This window comes from Molothrus ater, chromosome 10 (assembly GCF_012460135.2).
Source record: "Molothrus ater isolate BHLD 08-10-18 breed brown headed cowbird chromosome 10, BPBGC_Mater_1.1, whole genome shotgun sequence".
NCBI classification, from domain to species: Eukaryota; Metazoa; Chordata; class Aves; order Passeriformes; family Icteridae; genus Molothrus; species Molothrus ater.
The window spans coordinates 6641108-6666326 of NC_050487.2; the positions used below are offsets into that span (position 1 = coordinate 6641108).

Below are 25219 nucleotides of genomic sequence, written 5' to 3' on the forward strand. Positions count from 1 at the left end.
GCTGCTCCACTTGTTCCTTTGCTGTTAGCTCCCAAGCTCTGGAATGTGAGTGCAAAGGTGGATGCAGCTCATGGTGCAGCCTGTGCTCTCAGGACGCTGTTGCTGAATTGCAGCCTAATGCTGCTCAGAAGATGCAGACCTGGCCATTTCCATCTCCACATTGCTTCTTTGTGAAAACATGGAATTAATCACAGGATTTTGCTAAAGCCTAGGAATGAAACAAGGCAGATTAGGTGGCTTGCTGATTCCATGTGGCAGATGAAACCACTTTTGTTTAAGCTGTTTGCTCTTTCACTCATGAAATGAGAGGGTTTGTTGAGGGTATGTCTGAGTGAGCAGCTGTGCAGAGTGGTCAGTGTGCTTTCCTGCTGGACCAGCTCTGAGGACAGCTCTGGAACACAGTACTGGTTCACTTTTTTTTTTTTTTTTTCATCCCTTGGTGAGCTGCTGATGTGAGGGCTTTGACTGAACGTCAGATGTAAGAGGATCTGAGAAACAAAGGCCGTGGTTGTTTGCGGTAAAACTACTGAAGGCCTGCTGGGAAAATCATTAATGTAGACTTTCCTGCTTAGGAAACAAATCCTCCCTATTTTTCCTTCTTTAACCTTCCCCCAACCCTAAATTGCAAAACATTAATTTTTTTGCTTCATTAGAATGGAACATTTTAATACATGTTCAGGCACAGCACTAAAAGTTGATAGGCATAGTGTGACTTTGAAAACCAGGGCAAATAATGTAGTGCCAGGGGACTCCCACCAGTGTGACAAGGCTGTAGGATGGTGTGGCTTGCCCTTCACCCTTCCCTCCACTGCAGACAGCCTCACTTAGTCACAAGTAGGATTTTGGTTTCAAACAGTATTTTCTTAGAAGCCATCTTTTGAACTGTAGAAAGCATTTGCTGTGTGGTCACTGGTGTGGTTTTCTAATCTAATTCAACTGAATGAGTTGGAAATCTTTATACAGTTGTATAAAATTAGGTGAATTAGGTGCAATGTGTGTTTCAGGTGTGCTATAGTATTAAACTCTGGTTAATTCCTTTGAATCTATTGGCTCACACTGGTGACAGTAGATAATGGACAATTTAGTGAAAAAATATGGGGTTATATTTGATAGTATGTTTTTGAGACCTGCTGTTGAGATTGAGAATTTATGCAGAGAGGTTGAAAATTGGAAGCTAGAAATGGGATTCAGAACTTCTGATCTGTGACTGGGAGTCACTTGATGGTATTTGTATTCCTTTGGTGTTTCTAGCATGTCCTTAGTGTTCCATTGAGAAGGTAGTCTTTCTCTAGAAGCATCATCTTAAGGACATTTATTTTATTCTTCTGTAAAATAAATGAAGCAATTGCACATTTAGGCAAAGTTATTTCAATTTCTTTAAAAACATTGCAAAGGTTTTTATTTTTACCTTCCTTTTGCAGAATTACATAGCAGGCAGCAGAGAGAAGAGAGCAAGTCCAATTTCTTAATAGGCTCTCCTGGTTCTTGCCCCTGTGTAGAGGAAACAGCAGTGCTGTCAGTCATTGCTTTCCTGTTTACTCTTTGCAGACAGTGAGGATGGTGTAGGAAACATGGGCTGCCAGCCTGGAGAGCAGGAGTTATTTGCCATTCTGTTAGTAAGTGCTCTCCATAACCACGTTGCCATGGGGCCACATCCCCGAATCCAGTCTTGTTCTGCACAGTCAGTATCCGTTCAAATCAGTGTTGCACAGCTGCAGGCTTTTCTGGCTGGATACCACTCACTCTGTCTGAAGTTTTCTGTAAACACCATTGCTGGCTTTGTGACAGGCCTGAACAGAGGTGCCCTTTTACTGCTCCTTCTCTTCAGGAAGTCTAGTCAATTAGTCCAAGGCAAAACCATAGATTGCATTTTAGTTTCTTTCATCCTTAAAACATTGCCAAGTCCTGACTCTGTGATCTAAGTCATTTCAGCTGAAACGATTGTTCTCAAATCTAGAAACAGTTTGCAAAGAATATGCTGGCACTTTGTAAGTCATGAATTTAGATGTAATCTGTAGGAATATTCCTGTATTCAGTTTGTCAGAGTCTTTCTGTCACTTGGGTAGCTTGATTTTTCTGGTCCTTAACCTGTGACTGGTTTGTGTTTGTAAAGAACCAGTTTCTTGGCTGGTCTGTCTAATCTTCAGGATCATCTCATGCCAGACCTGTTAGGACACATACCTTGTTCTTTGATGCTTGCTGTGATGTTCTAGAAAACTGGAGTAAACCAGAAAACTGAAGTATGTCATGAGGCACTGCATTTTTTCTCTTAATTCCACTGAATGTGGCATCAGAACAGGTTTTGGTGTGACACTGGAGTGCTGCTGTGTTCAGAAAGGTTTTGGAACCACAGGTGATCCTATGCTCAGATAAATACAATGCTGATCCCTTATATTTGATTTTTTTTGATTTCTACATTTGTAATGCCACAGAATTTAAAATCAGAAGAGGGGCAGGATCCCAGTTGAGTCTGATCTTGGCAAACATTTGATGTTTTGTAGCCTCTACAGAGATAGAGATGTGTTTCAAACCCCATTTTCTGCAAGTTCAGCATAGAAAACCTGACTTTAAAAAGTTCCGTTCTTGGGAACAAAATCTGCTGTCCTAAGGGCTAACAGAACCTGAGTTGCCTTGATTTGCTTATAGCATGAGTTGATGTGCAGTGGGGCTAAAACCAGGATATACAGTGGCAAAGTAGACTGCACAATATTCTTTAAGTGACCTTTTCTCCTAAATGTTTTTGGAAGAGTGGAACAGAATCTGTGAGCTGAGAGCTTGTCTGTGTAAAAGAGCAGTCTCCAGAATCAACTGAACTTACAATGGAAGGGAAGAACATCCCTATTTTTCCCCTTAATTGGTAGAGTCTAAAATCTCTAAAATTAATGTTACTGAATAAGTGTCAAGTAATAGCTGTGAGTTTTTTGAAAATAATAGATAAATCTGTAAAAATATTACTTCTTATGTCCCAAAATAGTGATTCAAATAACTTTTTTCTTTTGGTAACTGTTTTAGTAAGAAAAAAAAACTAATGTCTTGTGCCACAAAATGAAGGAAATTGGATCTCTCTTTCTCTTTGTAGCATTTTAAAAATAAATTCAAAAAGAATGAGGCACTTTCCTTGTTGTCTGGGACTTAGGCTCCCCATGTCTGTTGGGTTGCAGCACCTCTCTCTGTGTTTTACTTCCAGCTTTGCCTTTTGCTTTTCTACTTTGGGAAGCCCATCCAAGGAGCAATGGTGAGAGGCTTCCCTGCACTTTTTTGTTACTGTAGTTTGCATGATATTTTTGAGATAACAAAAATTAAAAATAAGAAACCATAAAATTCCCAGACTTAGATTTTTCTGTCTGGCTTGTTCCTTTCCTGTCTTTTCCATGAAGCATGGGAATACAGAATGTGGCGGACCCTCATCTGCAAAGATTTATCTACTCCAGATAAAAAGTTGCCAGCATCACATGTACCAAATGAAGGGAGTTGAGTGCCTCTAGCAATTTTGTTGTATTTGGAGTATTACCAGAGACTCCCCAAAATACACTGTCTGCAGATTTTGTTTCTCAAAGCCCAGCAAATCCAGAAGTGCTCTTCAGCCAGATGTGCCCTTCAGTGAAGTAAAGGTGTAACTGGGTCATACTTGGCTTCACAGCTGACATTGCCTGTTGGTACTGGTGCTGGACTTTAAATTAGCCAGTGTGCTTTAGCTCTTCCTATAGGAACAGAACAACAGGAACAACATAAGGGGAAGGTATTCCAGAAAAACTAGACCTGGAGAAAGAGACAGGTTTTTTCCCTCCAATGTTTTGAGCTGGTGGAGAAGGGATGCCAGTTTTTCTCCAAGGTGCATGCAAAGTAGAGAGCCAGTGTGTGCTTCTTGTCTCCAAAGTGCAGTATCTTTAGCAAGAAGAATTTTCATGTTCTAAACAGAGGTCTGGTATGCCATAGAATTTCAGATCTTCATTGTTTCCTCATCTTTTTCATTGACTGAAAAGATTGCCTGATGCTAAGAAAACATTCTCCCATGCTTCCTAAACAAAACACTTAAAAATGTCTCTTTCCACCCCAGGAGTCTTAGTACATGATCATACTTTCTTGTGTTTTTCCTGTCTAAGAAAGCAGGCATACCAAACAGACTTCACCAAATAGCATCTTACATTTTTGGGTTTTAGGACTCTTAAGAAGGAAGATTCAGTATACTTTTCTCTAGTACTTGAAAACAACTTTTTATAGATAACACCACAATTTCAGGTTAACACTGGGTAATAGTACCAGTGAAGAAATGACATCACTCTGGTTCCTGTGACAATTCTGGTGCTACACAGCTGAAGAAAACTTATTTCAGTGATGGGCTGTCTTGTCAGGGCAAGTCAGCAGTGGAGCAGCATCTGTGTTAAACCTTGGCGTAGTGGCGTATGACTTGGAAATCTTGGTGTATAATGTGGAGTCTTCTCATAAAAATATTTATATCATTCTTTTCTGACATGGTTTCTCTTCATAAGTATTTGAGGATTTTATGTTTTGTTTTAAATACAACATAATGTACATTGGGAACTAAAAGACTATCCTGTCTCCTGAACTTCTAGTAGACTTATCCTTCAGCCCAGGCATAATTGCTTCTAGCCCTTCATGCACTGACCTTGGCTCTCCAGAAGATGGATTCACAGCATCATGTTTACATTGCTAAGTTTTTTCTCGTTTATTCCTCAATGCTACTTTAAATTTTCAGTGTTTTCTAATAGTTAGACTGCTGTATGTTGGATAAAATAAATAGAACTCACCTTCTTTTTATTACAGAAGTAGGAAATGTGTTTGGTTTATATAAAACGTTTCTGCTGTACTCCCATTTAGCTTGAGACACATCATGATAAAGCAGTTTATTCTTTTTCTCTGCACACTTTTGCCTTCTTTCTGTTACATTTCCTTACATCTCTTAAACTGCCTTTTCCTCCTTTGCCTTTCCTATCCATGTTCTAATTACTTATATGCTTTACTTCCTTCTGGATTTTTTTTTTGGTCTTTCCATCCCAAGGTACATAGGCACCTGGACTTCTTAAATCTGTCATGTTTCCTTCTTGAATTTCTATTTCTAGGTTCCTATAACCACTTCAAGTGCATTTTTTACCTCCAAGAGAGCAAGATTTCAACCCTTTTGTATTTCTGTGTTTCTAAAGACAGGACACATGTTCACTGGCCTGTGTTTTCTTTGCAGTGAGACCAAACTTTGAGGAAGGTGGGACAGTCCCCGCAGGGAGGAAGCACGAATTTATCCGCTCTGAGAGCGAGAACTGGCGCATCTTCAGGGAGGAGCAGAATGGGGAAGATGAGGATGGAGGCTGGCGACTGGCTGGGTCACGGAGGGATGGGGAGAGGTGGCGTCCTCACAGTCCAGGTGAGAGCAGAGCTGGGCAAACATGCAGCTGTGGTTACTGAGAGAGGGCAAAGGCCATGAGGAGAGGGAGGTGCCACGTTCAGGAAAAAATAGGTTCATGTAGTCTTGGTCATTGAATACTGTTCTGGCATGTGTGAGGCTCTTGGTCATGAAATGTTTAGCATAAAATGGTGTACTTTTTGTTTTCCTTTTAGCACCTTCAGTATCCTTACATATCTAAGGGAACATGACTTCCCAGGTGTGCACTTGTCTGTATTGTGCTCCAGGTGTGTATGTACCTGGTAAAATTAGAGGGTTTTAATAGTACTGTTTCTTTGTGGCTGTGACAAGAAGGGGACAGAAATCACCCACATTAGACAACATACCTAATGCTGCAGAGTGACACTGGCACTAAATCACTCTGGTCATTGACCACTTTCTAGTTTTCCAGATGTGTTTGCAATGCCAAGAAGCATCCTTGGAAAATCTCAAAATATGTTGCTCTACACATTTTGTAGTTAGTTACAGGATATCTTGTCTCAATAAATTTCAAGAACCTGTTTGGTTTCACTCTCCCCTTCCCAGGCCTGACAGGGCAAGTCTGCTCACTTGCTTTCCAGCATTGTATTGCTGGAATTGAAGGAGAAATAAAAAGCAGAGCTCGGTATTTCAGTAGTAGGACTGAAACATATTACAATTGTTTTTTTCTTTCTCTTTGGAAAAGATTCAGTCATACCTGGTATGGGATCCTGGGTGTGGCTATCTTTTGGCTGCAGAAGGCTTCTGGAGTACCAGGAGAGGAGTAGACTTTTCTACTGTTACATCTTTATAGAATATAGTACAATTGTTAAGTTTGGAAAAGACCTTAAAGATGTTTGAGCCCAACCATTGACCCAGCGCTGCCAGGGCCACCACTAAACCATGTCCTTAAGTGCCACATCTTACATGGCTTTTAAATCCCTCCAAGGATAGGGCCTTCACCACTTCTCTGGGCATCTGTGCTGGTGCTTGACCACCCTTTCAGTGAAGAAATTGCTCTTAATGCCCAATCTAAACCTTCTTTCTGGTAGTTCTAGGGGATGATAAGTTCTCCCCGCTTGAGCGTCCTTTGCTCCATGCTGGAAAGCAAAGAAAGCACAGGACAATTTTGGAGCTGAGGTGGACAATTTCTTCTGTTCAATAAAAAAAAGTCCCAGTTCCTCTTGCAGTGGCTCTGTTGCCCTTCGCAACATCCGAGACTTTCAGTACAGTTATTGTTGGGAGCAGCCATCACCTCTGTTCTGAGCCTTCTTCATAGCTGTGTGTAACTCTGCTCTCAAACAGCTGCTCTCTTGTACTAAAATTTAGCAATGAGCCCAAGGCTTGATTTATCATCAGATGTTTTCTATTTAGGGCAAGGCTAAGAGGCAAATTTTGAAGAATATAATTTTCTTTTCCCCAGTGTTTGGTCACAGTTGTTGAGCAGACACTGCTGCTTTGTTATCTAGTTGAGGCAACACCAGGCCAGCTACCTCATGATGCAGCATGATACTCAGGAGTGGAGTGTTCTGCAAGTACCAGCCTGCATGCTTTAGCTTCAAAGGAGGCATAGACCTCGAAGTTCAGAAGTTCATTCAGGTCTTGAACTTTTTTGGTTGTTCTGAGGAAGGTTTTGAAAATTTGTTTCAATTCTGTCATGTAAATTTTGCTTATTTGAATTTTCAGTGTAGTAGAAACTAACTGAACTTCCTTTACCGAGTTAGTTTTAACAGCTATCATTAAAAGCCTGTTTGAAGGCTTATGTGAATCTGCAGAAAAGTTGCTAATTTTGAGATAGCCTGAACTGACAGCTGTATTGCCCTAGTTCCGGCTTTTATCAGAGCTGCATTTGATTTCTCCTCTTAGTAGTAGCCACAGAACTATCAAAATGGTTTAAATCACATTTTTGCTTTTAAAATGAGCTTAAATCAAATTGGCATGGTTTAAACTACTTCTTTGTACTTATTCTGGTGTTAGGTAATAGTACAGTCATATGTCCTGCTAAAAAAAGAGAAGTGTCTTCATTGGACTGTTTTCATTTGTTTAGTTGGTCCTTCCTGTGGCTTGTCTCTGTGTACTCCCTGCTAGGATCTTTACACTGGCTTTAGTAACTGCTAGAAGAGTGTGATCACAGATTTAGATTCACTGGCTGCTTCAAAGTCCTTTTTTTTTTTTCCCTTTAAATTTTTAACCATGTTTTAAAATTATAAATGTCTAAAAGCCCCCTCTCCGTTGTTAAAATTCTTGCATTCTTACAATGATTGCCTTTTAAATTTACAAGGCCAAGTCTGTTTTGTCAGAAACATATACATATACCTGTTGTGGTCTCAAAACTAGTGACTGATTTATAGATATTTATGGTTTTGGTTACCAAATCAGCCTTAAGGAATAGGAATAAGTTTTTCTTAACAAGAATTTCTGATATAATTTTGTGTCTTTGCGTAAATAGCTCTTCAAATTGGTCTTTTTCCTGAGAAGCATTTGAGAGAGGCCTTAAGCTGTAATTTCATATAAAGATTTTTTTAGTTGCTGCTTTGTCTGAAAGGCTTTTCAAATTCATCTCGATTCACTCCACTTTCAGAATCAGGTGCTGTAATTCAACTAGAATTGAATTTTTTTGCATTGTTCCTTGCATTTCTTAAATATCATGAAGCAAGTAAGGTACATTAGAGAATCTTGTTCCAAAATTGAGCTAAGTAAGAACTAGGTCTATATATAATATATACTCAAAAAAGTGTGCTGTTCCTTTAAGTGTTCTGTTTAGCATTTAGTATTCTTTAGTATATATTGAAAATTTCACTGCTGAGTTAGAGAATATAACTTTGAAGAGAGAAATAGCTATTAATAAGGCTAATGTGTTCTTGGATTTCCTGAAGCAGCCAGTAGTCCTATCTTTTAACTACAATTTCACCATAAGTTGCAAGGCTTAAATTAAGCTTGAAATTGTCTCTTTACTTGAAATATTGAACATGTAACTACTGCCTCGTGATAGTATGGGGCTGAACTTAAAGCTGTGTTTGTGTCCTAACTGCTGGCTAAAAAACTTCAGGTAAGAATTCAGGTTTATCTCTCCTCTTGGCTTGTTTTAAAAGATTGGCAGCCTGATATTTCAGACCTGAATTATGACCTATATTTAACTGAGCTTTTACAAACACATTTTGTTACTAAGAAACAAGGGCATGAGTCTGCTACACCTATGTCTTTTTGCCTCTCTACATTGCTCTGAAAATGTGGGGGCTGTAAAAGGTGGTGTGACTGAATCTCTGCAAGCAGACTAAATGGTTCTTCATTTGAACTTTGAAGATAGTGGGGCTTTAACAAAGTGCTTAGAATTTACCTTCAAAAACCACATTTCTGGGTCTCACTATGAAGAGCTGCACTCCTGGTATTGGCATATGAGCTGTGGAAAAATAGAGGCTCCTCTCCCCTGCTGGGAGCCCTGACATGGACATGGCTGCTTGTAATGAGGAGCTGTCTGTCCAGGGACTCCATCAGAAATGCTGTCTGGTTGTCAACAACCTCTCACTCTTCAGTCTCTTTCCTTAATAACATCAAAAAGATTGCCTCAGAAGATTGATTTGATGGTTTAATACTACTTGCTTTGCAAGGCATAACTAGAAGCATAGGTTAAGTTATCCGGTGGAATTATTTGCAAATAAGCACATAGGGAATAGTGAAGGCCTTGTTAAAGGATAACATTCATGTTTCCTTGGTAAAATTTAAGATTGAAGTTCAGAATTTTTCTGGAAGGAGTTTGTTTTACATTTCTTGTATTTTTGAGACAAAGGTGGATTTTTGCATGGCTAATATTAATAGTTGGGGTATTAAGGTCAGTGTGGAAACATTCATCAGTCATGAAACAGACCACGTTTCTCCCCTTTACTGTGGTTTGGGTTTTTTGGTAGACAGTTGATACTGTGAGGCTGCACTGATTCTGGTACACAGATTGTTGGAGTAAAAAAAAAGAATTTACTTATTTTTTTATCCAGTTAAGAGCAGCCACCATGAAAAGCTCTAAGGTGCCTTCATCTTTCTTTGCACCTTTGTGATAGAGATGGCTTGTATTTCATGGAAAGCTGGGTCCAGTCCTTTCACTCCCAATTTGTTTTCCTTAGCAGCCAGCTCTTTACAGCTTAAATAACATTATTACACTCAGGGGATTTGAAGCTTGGCTGAATGATGGTGTCTTCTGAATATGAAGCTTTTACATGAATTGGGAATGTTCTCCCATTTCGTATGTTTCCAAGTTTTCATACTCCATGGTTAAAAAGACCATTCAAGAAACTGACCAGTCCTTTCAAAGGTATTTGAACAGTTATCACTCCATTTTTCATGTATATGTACAAAAACATATCTGAGGGAAAGAGGCATAAACATGGGTGTTTTGTTCAGGATACAACTTCTGCAGAGCCCCTGAAGGAAAACACGAAATCTTATGCAAGTAAAGGTGCCACAAAAGACTTAAATCAATGCTGGCTGGTAAATTCAGTTGGCACTAATGTTGCTTATCTTATTTTGGTGCTACATTTTGTAGCCAAGCTTTTTTAGCTTTATATGGTTTTTAATGCTTATTCCACAGTTTATAATTTGAGGATATACAGCAGACAGTATTTGAAAGTCTTCTGCTTATTTGCCTTGTCCTTGAAGTTGCCTGTTCATAGATGGGCTGTACCCTGTAGCAGCTTTCTCAGTTGCTGTCAGTGTCCTTCCCCCGTTGTGTGAGCAGTGCCCCAGGACTGTGTGGTAAAGCTCCTTTCCCTGCCTTAGACGGCCCTCATTCCGCAGGCTGGCGGGAGCACATGGAGCGACGGCGGAGGTTCGAGTTTGATTTCCGGGACCGAGACGACGAGCGGGGCTATCGCCGCGTGCGCTGCGGCAGCGGCAGCATGGACGACGACAGGGACAGTCTCCCTGAGTGGTGCTTGGAGGATGCAGAGGAGGAAATGGGCACCTTTGACTCCTCTGGAGCGTTTCTGTCTTTAAAGGTGAAAAGCTGCTTTGGGCCCTTGGGTGACTCGGTGCAAATGTCCTGTGATGTCAGGTGGGTTATGGATGATTGCGTTGACTTTGCAGAAAGTGCAGAAGGAGCCAATACCAGAGGAGCAGGAGATGGACTTCAGGCCTGTGGAGGAAGGGGAGGAAAGGTCTGATTCTGAAGGGAGCCACAATGAAGAAGCCAAAGATCATGAAAAGACCAAGAAGGAGGGGGAGAAAACCGAGAGAATAGTGGCAGGTATGGGGGACTTCTCCTGCAACTGTCAGTGTAGAATTTCTGTAAACTCAGTTACTTAGACCTGTGCCTTGTTACAGAAGCAGTGGAAGAAGCAGCTCAGGCATCATCTCCAGCTGCCAGGTCAGACACCCCACCGAAATCCCAGCCTCCAGACCCGCTGCAGACAAACCTTTTTGAAAGGAAGGAAGAGTCTGTGCCAGAAAGAACAGAAAAAACAGAAGATAAAGAGAATCGAGTGGAGAATACACTGTCAGCCAAAATGCCCAACAGAGGGGAAGGTAATAAACCTGACAGATAAATTTAGTAAGTTTCCATTACTCACTGTGAATAATCCTGGCCCCTTAAAAGAGGCAAGGACTGGTGATGGAAAGCCAGATTCACCAACTGGTCTATAAATACAGGATTTGTTGGATATGCCATTTCAGATGCTTGCAGTGCACTGGTACTTCACACTGAAATGCAGTCCAGAGAAACATCAGCCAGTTGTGGATGTGCCTCACTGTGGTACAGCAGAATAGTCTGGACAAATGCGTGTGGCCAGGAAATGGGATATGCTCAAACATGCTGAGTTCTGCCCTGATAGAACTAAACTGTTCCTTGAAGTTAGGCTGGGTACCTGTGCTCTAAGCAATACATTCAGGAAGATCTGGAAATACTTTTGCTTTGGTGCTAAATTTGAGCTGTTGAATATTCTTTGCATTAAGTTCTTAAAAGTGATTGTCATTTATGTTAAAGATAATGGACTAACTTAAACATTTTTCTTTAGATTTGGCTTCTCTTGCTCAACCTTTGCCACAGATTTCTGCAGACACAGCTGCTTCTGCTCATCTTTCTCCTCCTGTTTCCAATTCAAATCCTGCTCTGCGGCCAGTTCAAACACCTGTCACAGCTGCTCCAGGCATGGGCAACATTCCCACTGATCCAGATGATGAAGAGGGCCTCAAACACCTAGAGCAGGTAAAATTTCTCTAATTCCTTTGTTGTTGACAGTCATGAGACTGGAGGAATGTGGAATGCAGCAAATATTTGAAGCCCATAAAATCAGAAATGCAGCTAAAACTTTACACTCCACAATGTATACTGAAAGCTGCTTCTCTCTTTTTTTTTTTTGCAAATAATTCAAACTGTTGTATTTTTCTATGCTATACCCCATTTAAAGAGCTAGAGACCATAGTGCTTATGACCACTGTTAAGTAGCATTATGATTTGCCTTGAGAAATTATGTATGTCTGTTAAAACCCTCAGACAAACCATCAAACAAACAAAAGCCCAACCAAAAATCCTGCAAGTTAATCACAACACTGTGTTAATGAAACTGTAGTGACTGCTGAGATGTAGAGCCTTCTTTGTGCTCATGTTCCCGTGCCTGTTTTATTTTTCACTGTGGTACTGCGTGCGACCTCCTTGGCAAGTTGCTCTAAAGCTTTTTGTAGCTGGTGAATTGTGCTTGTTCAGGATTCTGCCTGACAGGTGTGGTAGACAGAGCTCCAGGTTTGTGTAGCAGTCACTCCTGTCCTGGGGCTGCCTGTCATTCCTGGTACACTCTGGAGCACTGGGTAGCACAAGGTTGGTTGTGTTTGGTACACTCATTTCCAAATCTCTAAGCCCCCATCTAACACTTGTATTTCTTGCTGGTTTTGATGTCTCTTCCAGCAAGCAGAAAAAATGGTGGCATATCTGCAGGACAGTGCCCTTGATGATGAAAGACTAGCAGCAAAAATCCAAGAGCACAGAGCAAAGGGTTCCTCTATGCCCCTGTTTCACGAAGCCATGCAGAAGTGGTACTACAAAGATCCACAAGGAGAAATTCAGGGTAGGTCTGTGCCATTTACACTTCCTCTTCTGTTTCACAGAATTGTTCAAGAGTTCTTCACAGAATTACCACCAACAGATGCTGGTGCTTCTTTTTACAAAAGCAGCACAGGGAATTTACCATTCTGGAGCTAGGTTTTGAAAATATCTTTGACCCATCACTGCCCCCATGAGCTCAGCAGGCTGAACGTCTGGAACGGTGCTTTATTGGGGCTGAGGTTTGCCATCACTTCGTGTTCCTGTAAATTAGGTTAGACTAAAACCTGTTTCACATGCCATTAGTTACTCAGATGTCCAGATAACAGTGGAAACAAACAAGGAATGTGACCACTCAAGTAGTTGTAAAGAATCCATAAGAAACCTTGAAATCAGCCTGAAGATGTGGAATAGTCAGGGAGGGTGGTTTGTTTAGAATCGAGCTGCTGTGAGCCTGAAGCAGTAAGTGCTTCTGGAGGACAGCAGGGGGATTAGCTCCACCAAGCCCCACACTGTGGTGGCTGCTTGGCTAGCACCCCAGAGCTGACCTGTCTCCCTCCAAGGCAAGGTGAAAGCCATCATGCACCTTTCCTGAGGCTGTGGGCAGTGCTGTAGCCCCTGTGCAGGTGTGCATGGACACTCCAGCCTTGGATGAGCAGTGTCCCCATGAGTGGGAGAGGCAGACAGCAATGCCTGGTGCTGGGCACTGTGTGACCATAGCCAGCTCCTTGTTTCCTACATGCTGAACCTGGCTTTGCTTCCCTTTCCCCACAACGTGTTGCTTGATGTGATTTTAGGTCCGTTCAGTAATCAGGAGATGGCAGAGTGGTTCCAGGCTGGATACTTCACAATGTCACTGTTGGTGAAGAGAGCCTGTGATGAGACTTTCCAGCCACTTGGAGACATCATGAAAATGTGGGGCAGGGTTCCCTTCACTCCAGGCCCAGCACCACTTCCACATCTGGTAATTATGTGACAGTTACAGTATTGAAATATTCCTCTAACAAGTGGGAATTGAATTTAGGTGTCATCTACTCTGTCTTGGAATTGCAGGTGTTCCAAGCACCAAAGCTGAACTTGGTGTTAGATTACTTTTGCAAGAGTAGAATAGAGATGTAATTTAGAAATGCTTGGTGTGGCTGGGAGGCTGGGTACTGTCATATGTAAAGGTGCTGTGTATTTCACAGGCTTTGTAAATATTGATCTTGGTCTAGGTTTTTTTCTATTTTCATTTTTTTTCTGGTCAAAATACAACTTCTACATTGCTTGCATTTGCAATCTACTGCTCTTAGTATATATGTTATTGAAACAGAATGTTTTATCTCTAAACATAGGGTGAGCTGGACCAAGAGCGACTGACTAGACAGCAAGAGTTGGCTCTAATCCAAATGCAACACCTGCAGTATCAGCATCTTCTAATACAGTAAGACTTCTTGTTCCAGAGATCTTCCAGTGGCTGTGTTCTGTTCTGCATTTTTAGTCATCTAGGGAGTCAGTGGGGCTGGGAGTGCTTCACCTCCAACAGCAATAGCTGCTTCCACAAACACTGGAGATGTTGATGTTGTACAGCATTAGGGCAGTGTGTCTGCCCCAGGCTCTTTTCAGAGTCCTTTCCAGTGTCACACATAGATTTTGGTGAGATTTGCTTTATAGGTAGCTGTTATGGTCAGTCTGAATCCCAGGTGTCCTAGTAATGACCTTCAGATGTTTTGATGTCAGGAGAAAGCTACGCATCTTTGGATCTGGAGATGAAGAAGGTGGAACTTAGCTTTGGTCTGCTTGCTCAGCTCTTTGAAGATCAGTGAAAGGTCCTGCTGGGCAAAGCAGTTTGAAATCTATTTTGTCAGTTGTTCAGTTATGGCCAGCTCCTGACAGCTTGAAGGAAAGAAAGCAGTCAGGCTGCTTTTTTAGGGGATCCTGAAAGCATGTGTCATGACTATTGTTTTCCAATACTGATTGTTAGCTCATGATTGAATGAGGCAAGAGCCTGCTCCTGTGCTAGGCAATGCCTTGACATACAGGGGAAGAGACTGATTGCAGGTGGGCAGTGATCAAAGCCAGACTAATTTGAGCTAAAATTATGGAATTTAGACAAAAAAGGAAGTAGTGTTGCACAACTTACAAGAAAAGCATGAGGCAGTAATAGCCAGGTGACATAGCTGAGGGTGAAGAGAAGTCTGGTTCTGCTCATATTCTTGTATTTTGATTCTTGCCAAGCTCCTGTTCTGTGGTTTCCTCTGGTATTTAGCATGTACATTATACATGTCAGTGGGCATTAGTCCCAGAGCATGAATCTGTCTGCAACTTGGGCATAAGTGAACAAATACCATTCATCTGCTTCTCTTTTGAAGACAACAGTATGCACAGATGCTGGCTCAGCAGCAGAAGGCAGCCCTCTCATCCCAGCAGCAGCAGCAGCTCGCTATTCTCCTTCAACAGTTCCAGGCCCTGAAGATGAGGTGAGCTAGCCCAGACTTGAACTGAATTCTGTTCTTCCTGTGCTCTAGTTTGTATGTAACAATAATTACATTGTGTCAGCTCTCTGTCCTAGTTAAGTTTTCTCATATTTTAGGATTATGTGTGTTAAAGATAGTAATGAGAATATAAGTATGTTTCAGAATAATAGGAAACAGTTTCAGAATATGGAGTACTTCATTATATATGTAATCTTTGCCTCAGTGTTTATGGAAATGAGGAGTTTGAATTGTCCCTGTCTGACAGATACATTGTGCTGGTCCCTGAGGAGCTTTGCCAGTTCTGCAGTACTGGATGCTTGTTCCTCAAACTGGCCTCTAAGCAACAAATGCAAAACTGTAGCTTAGCCCTTGACTTAGCAGCAGGGGTGAGATCAGCAAGAACTCTGCAAGCAACTACTGTTGTCCACATCATATTTTTGTTTTGAATAGAGGTGTGGAAGGAAAGCAGTATGTTACAAGTTACTGAATCTCATACGTGTTCAGAGCACTCCTCTCCCTGGAAGTGGCGTGTTGACTCTTCCTGTTGGTATTGCAGAATATCTGAACAGAACATGATGCCACCTGTCACAAGGTCTGTGTCAGTGCCGGACACTGGCTCAATATGGGAACTTCAGTCAGCTTCACAGCCTACAGGTAAGGTGCTTAGCCTGGGTCAGCTCTTGGGAAAAGTCCATGTGTTAAGATCCAGCATCTTTGAGATGATCCCTCCCCTTTTGATACAAAGGGAAATGATTTCTGCATCATGATGTTTAACTGGATCAGCCTACTGTGCCTGGCAGTAGAACTTCCATTTGAGAGAGGCGAAGAATATGGTAATTTTTCCAATGGTTATGGAAGTCTAGACTGAAGGAATTGTTCTATTTAAGGGTGTTCTGCTCTGATGGGAGGAGCTGGAATAGTTGGTTCTTCTCTGGAATTTCATAGGAAGCCCAGCCTTCCTTCACTCACGGACTGGCCTTGTTATCCAGGAGGATAAGGTGGCCCTCTACTGACTAAAGCAAAAGTGTTAACATGATTTTAGTTCCTAAAACATAGTAACAGCATATACAAGATTCTCCCTGTTCAGTTATGTTTTGTTCATGTGCTTATTTTTGCTTGTCAATGTTTGTTTTCTTCACTGTCCAGTCTGGGAAGGAAGCAGTGTCTGGGATCTGCCCATTGATACTGCAGCTCAGGGACCAGCTCTAGAACAACTTCAGCAGCTCGAGAAGGCCAAGGCTGCAAAGGTCAGAAACTGTTTTGTACTGTAAGAAGTTGGGATTGCTCTTCTGCAATGTAATTGTGATTCTTGAGCCAGTGGAAGACTGAGCTCTTCAATGGATGATTTTGACTAGATTTTCATGGAAAACACCATAAAGAGAATAGTGGTTATAAAAACAAGTTATGAAATCCTTGTGGACAGCTGTTTGGAAGCCATTGCTGTGGAGGTACTACTGACCTCTGAAATAGTGTTTGTCTTCTACATTTGTGATTAAAACCTCTTCACTAGCCACCTGTTTTAAACTGAGATCATCATGAGCTGTCAGGCCAAACCCTGAGTTGAGACCAGGTAGTTGTGCTCCTAATCCTTGTGATTTTCACCCAGACTGGTTTGGAGAATCATGAGAGTCCTATTTTCTATGGTTATTCTGCATATACTGTAGTACTAAATTTTTTGTGAGTTTGAACCTCTATCATCCTGTACATTTCCTGAAAATTACTATTTTATGATGACTGCAAAGCGACTCACTACTCACTTCTAAAGTCAGAGGGTATTTTGAGGAGCTGATGTAGAAAGACTGACTGGAAAACTGGTGTTTGTTACAAACAGAAATTGTCCAAAAGTGTTCTGGACTGTTTCAGGAATCTGACCTCAGTAGGCAGCCAGCTGATAGGTAAAATTGCAACTAAGGTAGAGCATCTGTCAGAGGCTTCATCTGTTAAGCTGTTACTATAATGTCAGCAGAGTTGCCCTAAGAAATGGTGTAGGAATACGTTACCTGCATCTGAGTATAGTTTTATGTGAATTGTAGCTAGAGCAAGAGAGGAGAGAAGTGGAAATGAGGGCCAAACGAGAGGAAGAGGAGAGGAAAAGGCAGGAGGAGCTTCGGAGGCAACAAGAAGAGCTACTTAGGAGGCAGCAGGAAGATGAGAGGAAACGACGGGAAGAAGAAGAACTGGCCCGCAGGAAGCAAGTGAGTTTCCCCAATGTAGTTAATCTCTAATGAATTATAATCATTTATAAAACTCACTTTAAGAATCCTGTGGGGTCTAAGTAATCTTTGGTAGGTGTGTATGAAGACAGTTTTAATATTTTTCATGTGAGTGTATTAAATTATGATTCTTCCATTATTGATTTTTTTAAGAGCCCAAACTTCAATCTGAGAAATGGGCTTTGATGGTTCATTTTAAGATAGGTTTCTGTTTGTGAGAACAGGGCCTTTATTCCATGTGGAATATTCCCTCTCAACTTCTTTATGTCACTGTTAGACTTTAGTTAGTTACTAGGTTACTGCATGTTTTCATCTTTGTTTCCCGTTTATGCAGTCAAGTGTTTTATGAAGATAAGTTCTGGAGTAGATGGAGCTTGAGCAACTGTTTCACATGAATAAGAGGTAGAGGACTGTAGTGGACAAAAAATGATCTGACAGTTTATTTTTCCCCTGTTTTTTTTTTTAACTTAGTAAATGATTTTTTTTAAAATAAATTATCTGGATAATAGAGTCTGTCAGCTTTTTTTACTTGAGTTGCTACTTGGGAAAGGAAGGGATGTAGTTTGATCAAGCATATTTATTAAAAAGAATTATGTGTTCAGTGTTGCAGTAGGAGAATGAATGTAGGAATTGTAGTACATTCTTAATCATCCAGGAATACACAATGGAGACATTACTAGTTTGGCATTTCTAGCATTTACTTCTGAATTATGTATGGAAGAAAATGTAGCTATTCCTTGAGTATTGCAGGAGGGAAAGGCAGTGAAAGTTTTCACTTTGCATGTGAAGGATAAGGGCAAGCACAAGGCTGAGCTTCTTCACTAAGGAGTTAGTTAGTAAATGTCCTGAAAAGTACCACAAGACTATTAGGCAAAAGTACTAAATAATTCTGTCCTTTATAATATTTCTTACAAGCTTGAACGGCTGTAAAGCATGTTCCTGCTTTAAGGATCAGACACTTCTGAGGAAGCCTCTAGAATCTCTAGTTTTGTTTGGAAGATCATTGTTGATCTCTCTTCACTCAGGGTTTGGGTTTTGTCACAGAAGGTGTATTTTAATTGGTAGAGTATAATACATAGATAATTTCATGGTATCTTTTGGAATCAAGTCAGCAAATAAATGGCTCCTTGCTTTAGTGGATCTATTTTGTATGCAGGAAGTCATTATGCTGTACAGAAAAGCATCCTCCACTGGAGATCAAACTAACATTGAAGCAATAATATACTCAAAAGTTGAACTTTTGAGATTCATTGCTTTAGATCTGGTTCAATAACAAGAACACATTTTTCAGCTGGTAACTCAATTTGTGTCATCTGTGCTGGCTTCAAGTAGACTTGGGTTGTTTCTTTCCACTAACAGTTTTGCCTCTGTGTATAACAGTGTCTGTTAAATTCCAAAGTTTTGTTGTCCACTTTGGATTTGTACAGTTAACAGTCTGACTCTCCTGTTCTGAGATGCCATGGGAAATAACTATTTACACGAAGGAAGCAGAACGGGGTTGAAAAGCAGTAACAGCAAGTATCTTAGTTCATTATCAATGCAATAATTGCCACATTGCTTAATTCTGAGCAGTAATGTCTTGAAAAGGTAACAAAGAGTTTAAGCACTTCTCTGGAAAGAGAAAATAACATTGTATTCTGTATTAAAAAAAGCAAACTGGTCATTATTTGAATCTGACTTCTGTACTGAAAGGCATTATAGAATCAGGGATGAACTGATTTATTAGCATGGATTTATGCAGAGGAGATGATGCTTAACAAATTTGATTAACTTCTTTTGAGGAGATGACAGTGAGAGCTGAGAGGGGTGAAGCAGTAGACTTAATCTGCCTGGACTTCAGGAAGGCTTTTGATGTAATACTGCATAAAAGACTAGTATATAAGGTTAGTAAATATGCTGTTGATGGTGAATTCTAAATAAAAAAAAAAACCAAACCTAATAGAAATTCAATTCTGTAGGATGAAATGTCATACCAAATGTTGAATTCAGTTCTGTTCACAGTTTTCATCAATTACTTTGCACTGTAGAATTGAAAACAGTAATGCCCAGCTTGTGTAGCTCCTGTATTTTGTTTTTGTCTCTGGTCTGGTATCTTCTATTTTGTAATAATTGATTGCTTTCAGGAACAAAATTTGAGGTTTAATAACCAGTTAATAATTGTTTTCTCTGAATTATTTCTTTAGTTCTCTCTTTAAAATACCTGTTTCAAAGAGGAGAACAAAAAGATTTGTGAGCCCTAGTAACATAGACAAACAGAATTGCAGTTGTCACCAACTGCAAAAAATTCTCTATTTCATTTAAAAATCCAGAGTCTATTGAACTGGGGATTGCTGCTTAAGGATTTTTTTGTAATATGACAGATATTTTAAAAGATGTGAAATAAGCTGTCTGTACAGCAAGATGTATATGTGTGAAAACAATTGCTAAGAAAGATGGTAAAGAACATTGGCAATATCTTGGAGCAGGTATCTACAAACATGGGAACACTAAGAACTGAAGGATTGATTGTTCCCATACTAGTAAGTGGCAGAAAGCTGGAGAGCTTTGAATGGTTTTGGTCACATGCTCAAACAAAAACATCAAATAACAAGATACAGAAGTAAATATTAAGACAACATCTTTATAGCTGTGAAGAGCCAGAAAAAAGGCTGTGTTTCCCAGCTTTTCATATCTTACAGGGGTTTTTTGTGTCAGTAAAACACTGTTCATCTTTAGTTCTGTAGGGGAGAGAAGTCTTTTACTCATGTCATTCAACGGTGTCTCTCCTTGCCTGAGCAAGAAGGAGATCTGTCCAGCTTTTTTAATGGCAATTCTAGCCTCGTTTCCCAAGGGGGAGGAGGGCAGAGATGTCACTGAAGGGTTGTCCCACAGGAGGACTCGGTGACTTTGCTCATCTCTCCCAGGTGCTGTGTCAGTGAGAGCTCCCAGAGTGGCTGGCACTGAGCACTCCTGAGCTGAGATCCTGCTCTGTGGTCTCCAGGCAAACAAAATAGACTGACACCTTCAGCCTACTCAGCCGTTTCAATAAAAGCAGAAATTTTTCAGCACTTGTACTGGGGACACTTGATTATTGTGACTTGACTGCCTGTGTCCAGTTAATACAGTTAAAGGCCCAAATTTCAAAAATGGTTCAGGTGGTATGTGTTGCACTTGAATCTGATTTGATTAATGAGAAGATGAATCACAGGCTATTGTTCTATGTCCAGCTAGTGGAAAAACCCACTTACTGCACTTAGCACCAAACCACTTACTGCACCAGCACCAAACCACTTAAGTGATATTCAGGAATATGAATGAATTGTTGGCTTGCAGCCAGCACCTGTTCAGTGCTATGGGATTACTTATAAAAGATCTTCTGTCTACTGACAGTTTTGTTGTAGGCATCTGAAATTCATTGTCAGAGAAAAACCCAGGGCAGTTGTTCAGGGAACTGTAGTGTAGTTTATCTTGCTGTCTGTACATGAAGCTTTGGTGTCAGATTGGATAAAAGGGTCTTAATTTTCACAATTGACTTACTTGATTTACCAGAGTTTACATCTGTGCTGCACAATTAATCCCCACTCATCCTATGAATAATGTATTGCTTATTAAAAACTTGGAGGAGTGTGATTGTGGTAGTGGCCATTTTTAAAGGGAAATACAAAATTCAAAAAGCTTAAAAAGGTTCTGGTCCAAAACTTAAGATCTTCAGGTTGAGCTGGTAGGGTAGGTCAGACAACAGGAGGGGTGGAAAGGAGGTTGGCCTTAACTCAGTTGCTGAACATCAGAGGTCAGAAAAGGCTGCAAAAACTGTGGATTGTTATGCAAGGGAAAGTCAGAACTGATGGAAGAAGTCCTCAGGTGGGATCCCATTTAACAATATACAGGAAGCTGCTTGTCCCCTATTCCTCAAAAAAACCCAAATAGCAGAATGGAAAAATGTCTGTTTATGTTGATAGGAAAGGGTGCTAATATTTAATTTTTAAGTTAAGTAAACAATTTTAGTACTTGGAAAACAGAATATATAAATTATTGCAAGTTATTTAAATAATTTAGGGATAATACAAAATCAAAGTCCCTAAGAGACCTCTTATTACCCATAATATTTAAATAGTATAGGGAGAGCCCAGTCAAAGCCCTTGAGACTTCAAAAGTAACTGTCCTTAAGTGCACTGGGCTGCATCAGCTTCTTTCTGGTATCTGGAGATGTGGTTTGAGTTTTGTAGTGCTCTTGAACAGTCACTATTCAGAAACTCCTGTAAGTAGGAAAAGCTTCCAACTTAGAGCTGACTGCCCCCCCAGAAGGAATTAATGATACCCACACTTTGAAATATTTCTAGATCTAATGTTCAACTGTTAGTGCTGCATAGTGAAAAAAGTCTAACCTTTTGTTGTCATTCTCAAGGCCATTATTTTTAAAACCAAAGATGGGCAATTAATGTCTTCTGTTTTTCATTAAAATAATTTATGTAGGAGATGCACATTGCATCAGAACTACACGTGGGGTTGTTGTGCTTAATGCGCTGTTTTGGGAGAGCTTAGTTTGGAGCTAGGGAGCTTTTCTTGAGGCCACTTATTTGGCCAGACAATGCTGTGATCTGTGTTCTGATGTTGTTTGTTGATAAAATGGCATTTATAGACTGACATTTTGTTCCCAACTCCAGGAGGAGGCCCTCAGGCGACAACGAGAGCAGGAAATTGCACTAAGGCGGCAGCGGGAGGAAGAGGAGAGGCAACAACAGGAGGAAGCACTTAGGAGATTGGAGGAGAGAAGAAGAGAGGAGGAGGAAAGACGTCAGCGAGAGGAGTTAATTCGTAAACAGGTGAAAAATGACAAAAGGGACCTCTTCTGTTTAATTATGGAGGCTGCCACAACAAACAGGCTTTGAAGCTTGCAGGAGTGCTTGAGAGGTCAAATTAGGTTTTGTCAGAGAAAGCAGAGCTTGCAGACAGTATCAAATTGAGTGAAAAAAGATTGTTTACCTGTATCCTGACTTCAGACAAAACAATCAGAATCTAATACACCCTTAGGTAAAGAGATTTGGGTGGGAGTGAGTGTTCTCCCTTCAAGTTTAGCCTTAAGAATGGCTTTGCAGCACAGTGTTTATACTCCTTTCTGAGGCAGAGTACAGTATCAGAGTAACAGTTTGTTTTGAATTAGTACTCTGGGCCTTTACTTTATCTTCATTGTCATCTGAATTGATCAGTTTTGTCAGTTTTTCTGTGCAATGCCAAATCTATATACACTACCAGAGTTTTCAACTTTTTTTTCTTCCCTTTTCTTTCTTACTAATAGGATTTTTTTCTCCTTGGGGGTCAGTATTAGAAATCCCTATCAGGGAACTTGAGCTTCCAGTCCCCTAATTGATACTCTCACAGTCCCTTGGTCAACCTAATTGGTTTCACATTAACTTCCAAGTCCATTTCAGAATTCACAGTTAGTATTTTAAAAATGCCTTCTCAGGGTCCTCCCTTGTAAGATGTCCATCACCATTTCTGTAATTTGTTAGCAGAAGTGTCTTCTCTGGAACTGTGCTGTTGAGTAACAACAGTAAATATCTCCATCTTTGTCACCTGTCTCTTCTTTCCTGTTACTTTTGCCAAGTTTTATTCCACTGAAAATGTGGTGGTACTGTAAGTAGTATAAGCAGGCAGAAGCTCAGACTGAAAGGTGTGTAACTACTAGAAGGAAAGTAATAAGAAATGAGCTGGTGTGAATTAGGGAGATGCCATTCTCTTGCAAGTTCTTTGGTGGAGCAATGGGAAACATGTATTTTTAGGGAATATAGACTATATTACTTTATTACTGAAAAATGTAAAGGTAAATGAACAGCCCAAACAGCACAGATTACAGATCACAGAATCACAGGGATGGAAGAAACCTTCAAGATCATTGAGTCCAAGCCATTCCCTGACACCTCAGCTCTCTGGGTCTGCTTAAACACAAAGGCAGGGAGCTGGAAACAGGCACAGACTCACAGATCTGCAATACCCCAAGGGAAAGCTCCCTCTTCTTGTAAGTGTATCCCTAAAAGCTACTCAAGAAAACTCAGAGACACTTGTACCACCACTGCACAATCTCCAATCAAAGTATCAAAGTACTACAACTGCTGTTAGCCAGGAGTGAGGTTACTTACACAAAGCACCTTCCACACTGTTGCCTGGTGTGTTTTGAGTGTGCTCACGATGGGTAGGAGCACATAACAACTCCAAGGACTTCCTCTAACCTTGTATTGCCTTCCGAATAACATGGTCCCTCTCTGTTCTGTCAGAATATCAGTGCCACAGAGTTGAGTATTATAAATTCTGTGAAGTCTCCTCAGACCTTATTCCTTTCTGTGTCCTGGGAAGGAAGAGGAGGCTGCCAAGTGGGCGCGTGAGGAGGAGGAGGCTCAGCGGCGGCTGGAGGAGAGCCGGCTGCGCATGGAGGAGGAGGCGGCGCGGCAGCGGCTGGAGGAGGAGGAGCGGAAGCGCAAGGAGCTGGAACTCCAGCGCCAGAAGGAGATCATGAGGCAGAGGCAGCAGCAGCAGGAGGCTTTACGGCGGCTGCAGCAGCAGCAGCAACAGCAGCAACTTGCACAAATGAAGGTAAGCTGGTCCTGAAGTTTTACTTCCTTTCAGCATGGGAAGTAAAGGCACAGCTGCATTCAGGGTGTTTGTGGTAGCTCAGGCAGAGCAGGGATGGGTGAACAGTCTGGAGAGGGAAGAGGGTAAAGAGTTGATGAGAGAAGGAAGAAGAAGAGAAGTTACAGATTAAAAACTGAAAGTGTTCTGTCAGTGGAAGCACATTGGGAAGGCATCACACATGGGCACAGGTGGATTTTTTGCCACATGGTTTTTGAGCAAGAGCCAGTGCAAAGTTTCTAAAGCTTGGAATTCCTAAAGTGTTTGAAATCTAAATGGATTGCTCTTTTTCAGGTAATGATGTGTTACATTATTCTTGATACTGTGTCAAAGGCTGATACATCAGAGGGCAATTCAAAGAATGTATAATCTATATTTTCTACTTTTTCATACTTTATTATTATACCATTCTGTACTTTCTAGCGTTTTGTTAACTTTAAAGGTGGCCTTCCTTTTCCCCTGGGTTTATACAGTTTCTTTCCTGATTATACTCTAGCAGTGTTCTCAAATATTTTGCAATTCCTCATGATCTCTCTTTTGGCCCAGCTCCCTTCATCTTCGACCTGGGGTCAGCAATCAAATTCAGGAGCTTGTCAATCCCAGACCACACTGTCATTGGCTGAAATCCAAAAGTTAGAAGAAGAACGAGAACGGCAGCTCCGAGAAGAGGTAAACACTGACAGCAGCGGAGTGCAACCTGTTAGAGGGGACTCAGCTGTGGGACTGCTTAGCTGTCACTTCAGTTATTAGAAGGAATGGTGAGGATGAGGAATGTTTTTTTGAAATAGCATAACTCAAAATCCTGTCCTTCAGGCATAGGTTCAGTAAGCACTTGTGTGAAAGTTTTTATCACTTCTTAGTACAAGAATCCGAAAGAAGGGAGAACAGCACCCTTTTAACCCTGGGAGTGTAATACGTTCACAAAACAGTTTACAATTATTTCACACCTATATTCTAACATGTTTGAAGTTATTCACTAGACCAGGGCAGTTAAAGGGAGGGTGGGTTGTGGGGGAGCACGTGATGGTAGGAGAGAAGGTCATCTTCTGAGAAGCTGACTGCAGGAATGATTTGATAAATTTAGTCTGTCCAAGGCTAATAAACAATTTTTATTTACTGGTTACCTAATGCCTCCCTTTTTGGAGGAACAGTAATGGCTCAGAACAATAACAAGTCAGCTAGGGTTCTCCAGAAGAACGATGAATTCTGTTTAAAACCAGTTTCCAAGTGAGGCTTTTGAATAGTAATGATCATATGAAAGTATTTACAAGCACTTCTGTCTTGCATGCAACAGCAAAGGCGTCAGCAGCGTGAACTAATGAAGGCCCTCCAGCAACAGCAGCAGCAACAGCAGCAAAAACTGTCAGGCTGGGGTAATGTCACCAAACCAACAGGCACCACCAAGTCCCTGCTGGAGATACAGCAGGAAGAGGCAAGGCAGATGCAGAAACAGCAGCAACAGCAGCACCAGCAGCCGAACAGAGTCAGAAATACCACGGTACGTTTATTTATCTAATCACTACATGGAGGAAAGCAGCTGGGCCAGTTC

General features: G+C 41.0%; 1 protein-coding gene across 12 annotated transcripts in view; it reads left to right on the forward strand.

The window, feature by feature from the left end:
- GIGYF2 (GRB10 interacting GYF protein 2) overlaps positions 1-25219 on the forward strand; it is a 74432-nt gene that overhangs the window by 43562 nt on the left and 5651 nt on the right. For 6 of the 12 annotated variants that reach the window (XM_054515947.1, XM_054515944.1, XM_054515954.1 and 3 more), the window contains 17 exons: positions 5201-5380; positions 10145-10362; positions 10451-10610; positions 10688-10888; positions 11377-11567; positions 12264-12423; positions 13196-13362; positions 13733-13821; positions 14750-14857; positions 15411-15508; positions 16001-16101; positions 16888-17049; positions 18849-18950; positions 21711-21869; positions 23398-23634; positions 24217-24339; positions 24965-25168. In XM_054515947.1, coding sequence (XP_054371922.1) covers positions 5201-5380; positions 10145-10362; positions 10451-10610; positions 10688-10888; positions 11377-11567; positions 12264-12423; positions 13196-13362; positions 13733-13821; positions 14750-14857; positions 15411-15508; positions 16001-16101; positions 16888-17049; positions 18849-18950; positions 21711-21869; positions 23398-23634; positions 24217-24339; positions 24965-25168 — 2660 coding nt within the window. The remainder of the gene's footprint in view (positions 1-5200; positions 5381-10144; positions 10363-10450; positions 10611-10687; positions 10889-11376; positions 11568-12263; positions 12424-13195; positions 13363-13732; positions 13822-14749; positions 14858-15410; positions 15509-16000; positions 16102-16887; positions 17050-18848; positions 18951-21710; positions 21870-23397; positions 23635-24216; positions 24340-24964; positions 25169-25219) is intronic. The other 6 variants (XM_054515949.1, XM_054515950.1, XM_054515951.1 and 3 more) reach the window with 6 other exon arrangements.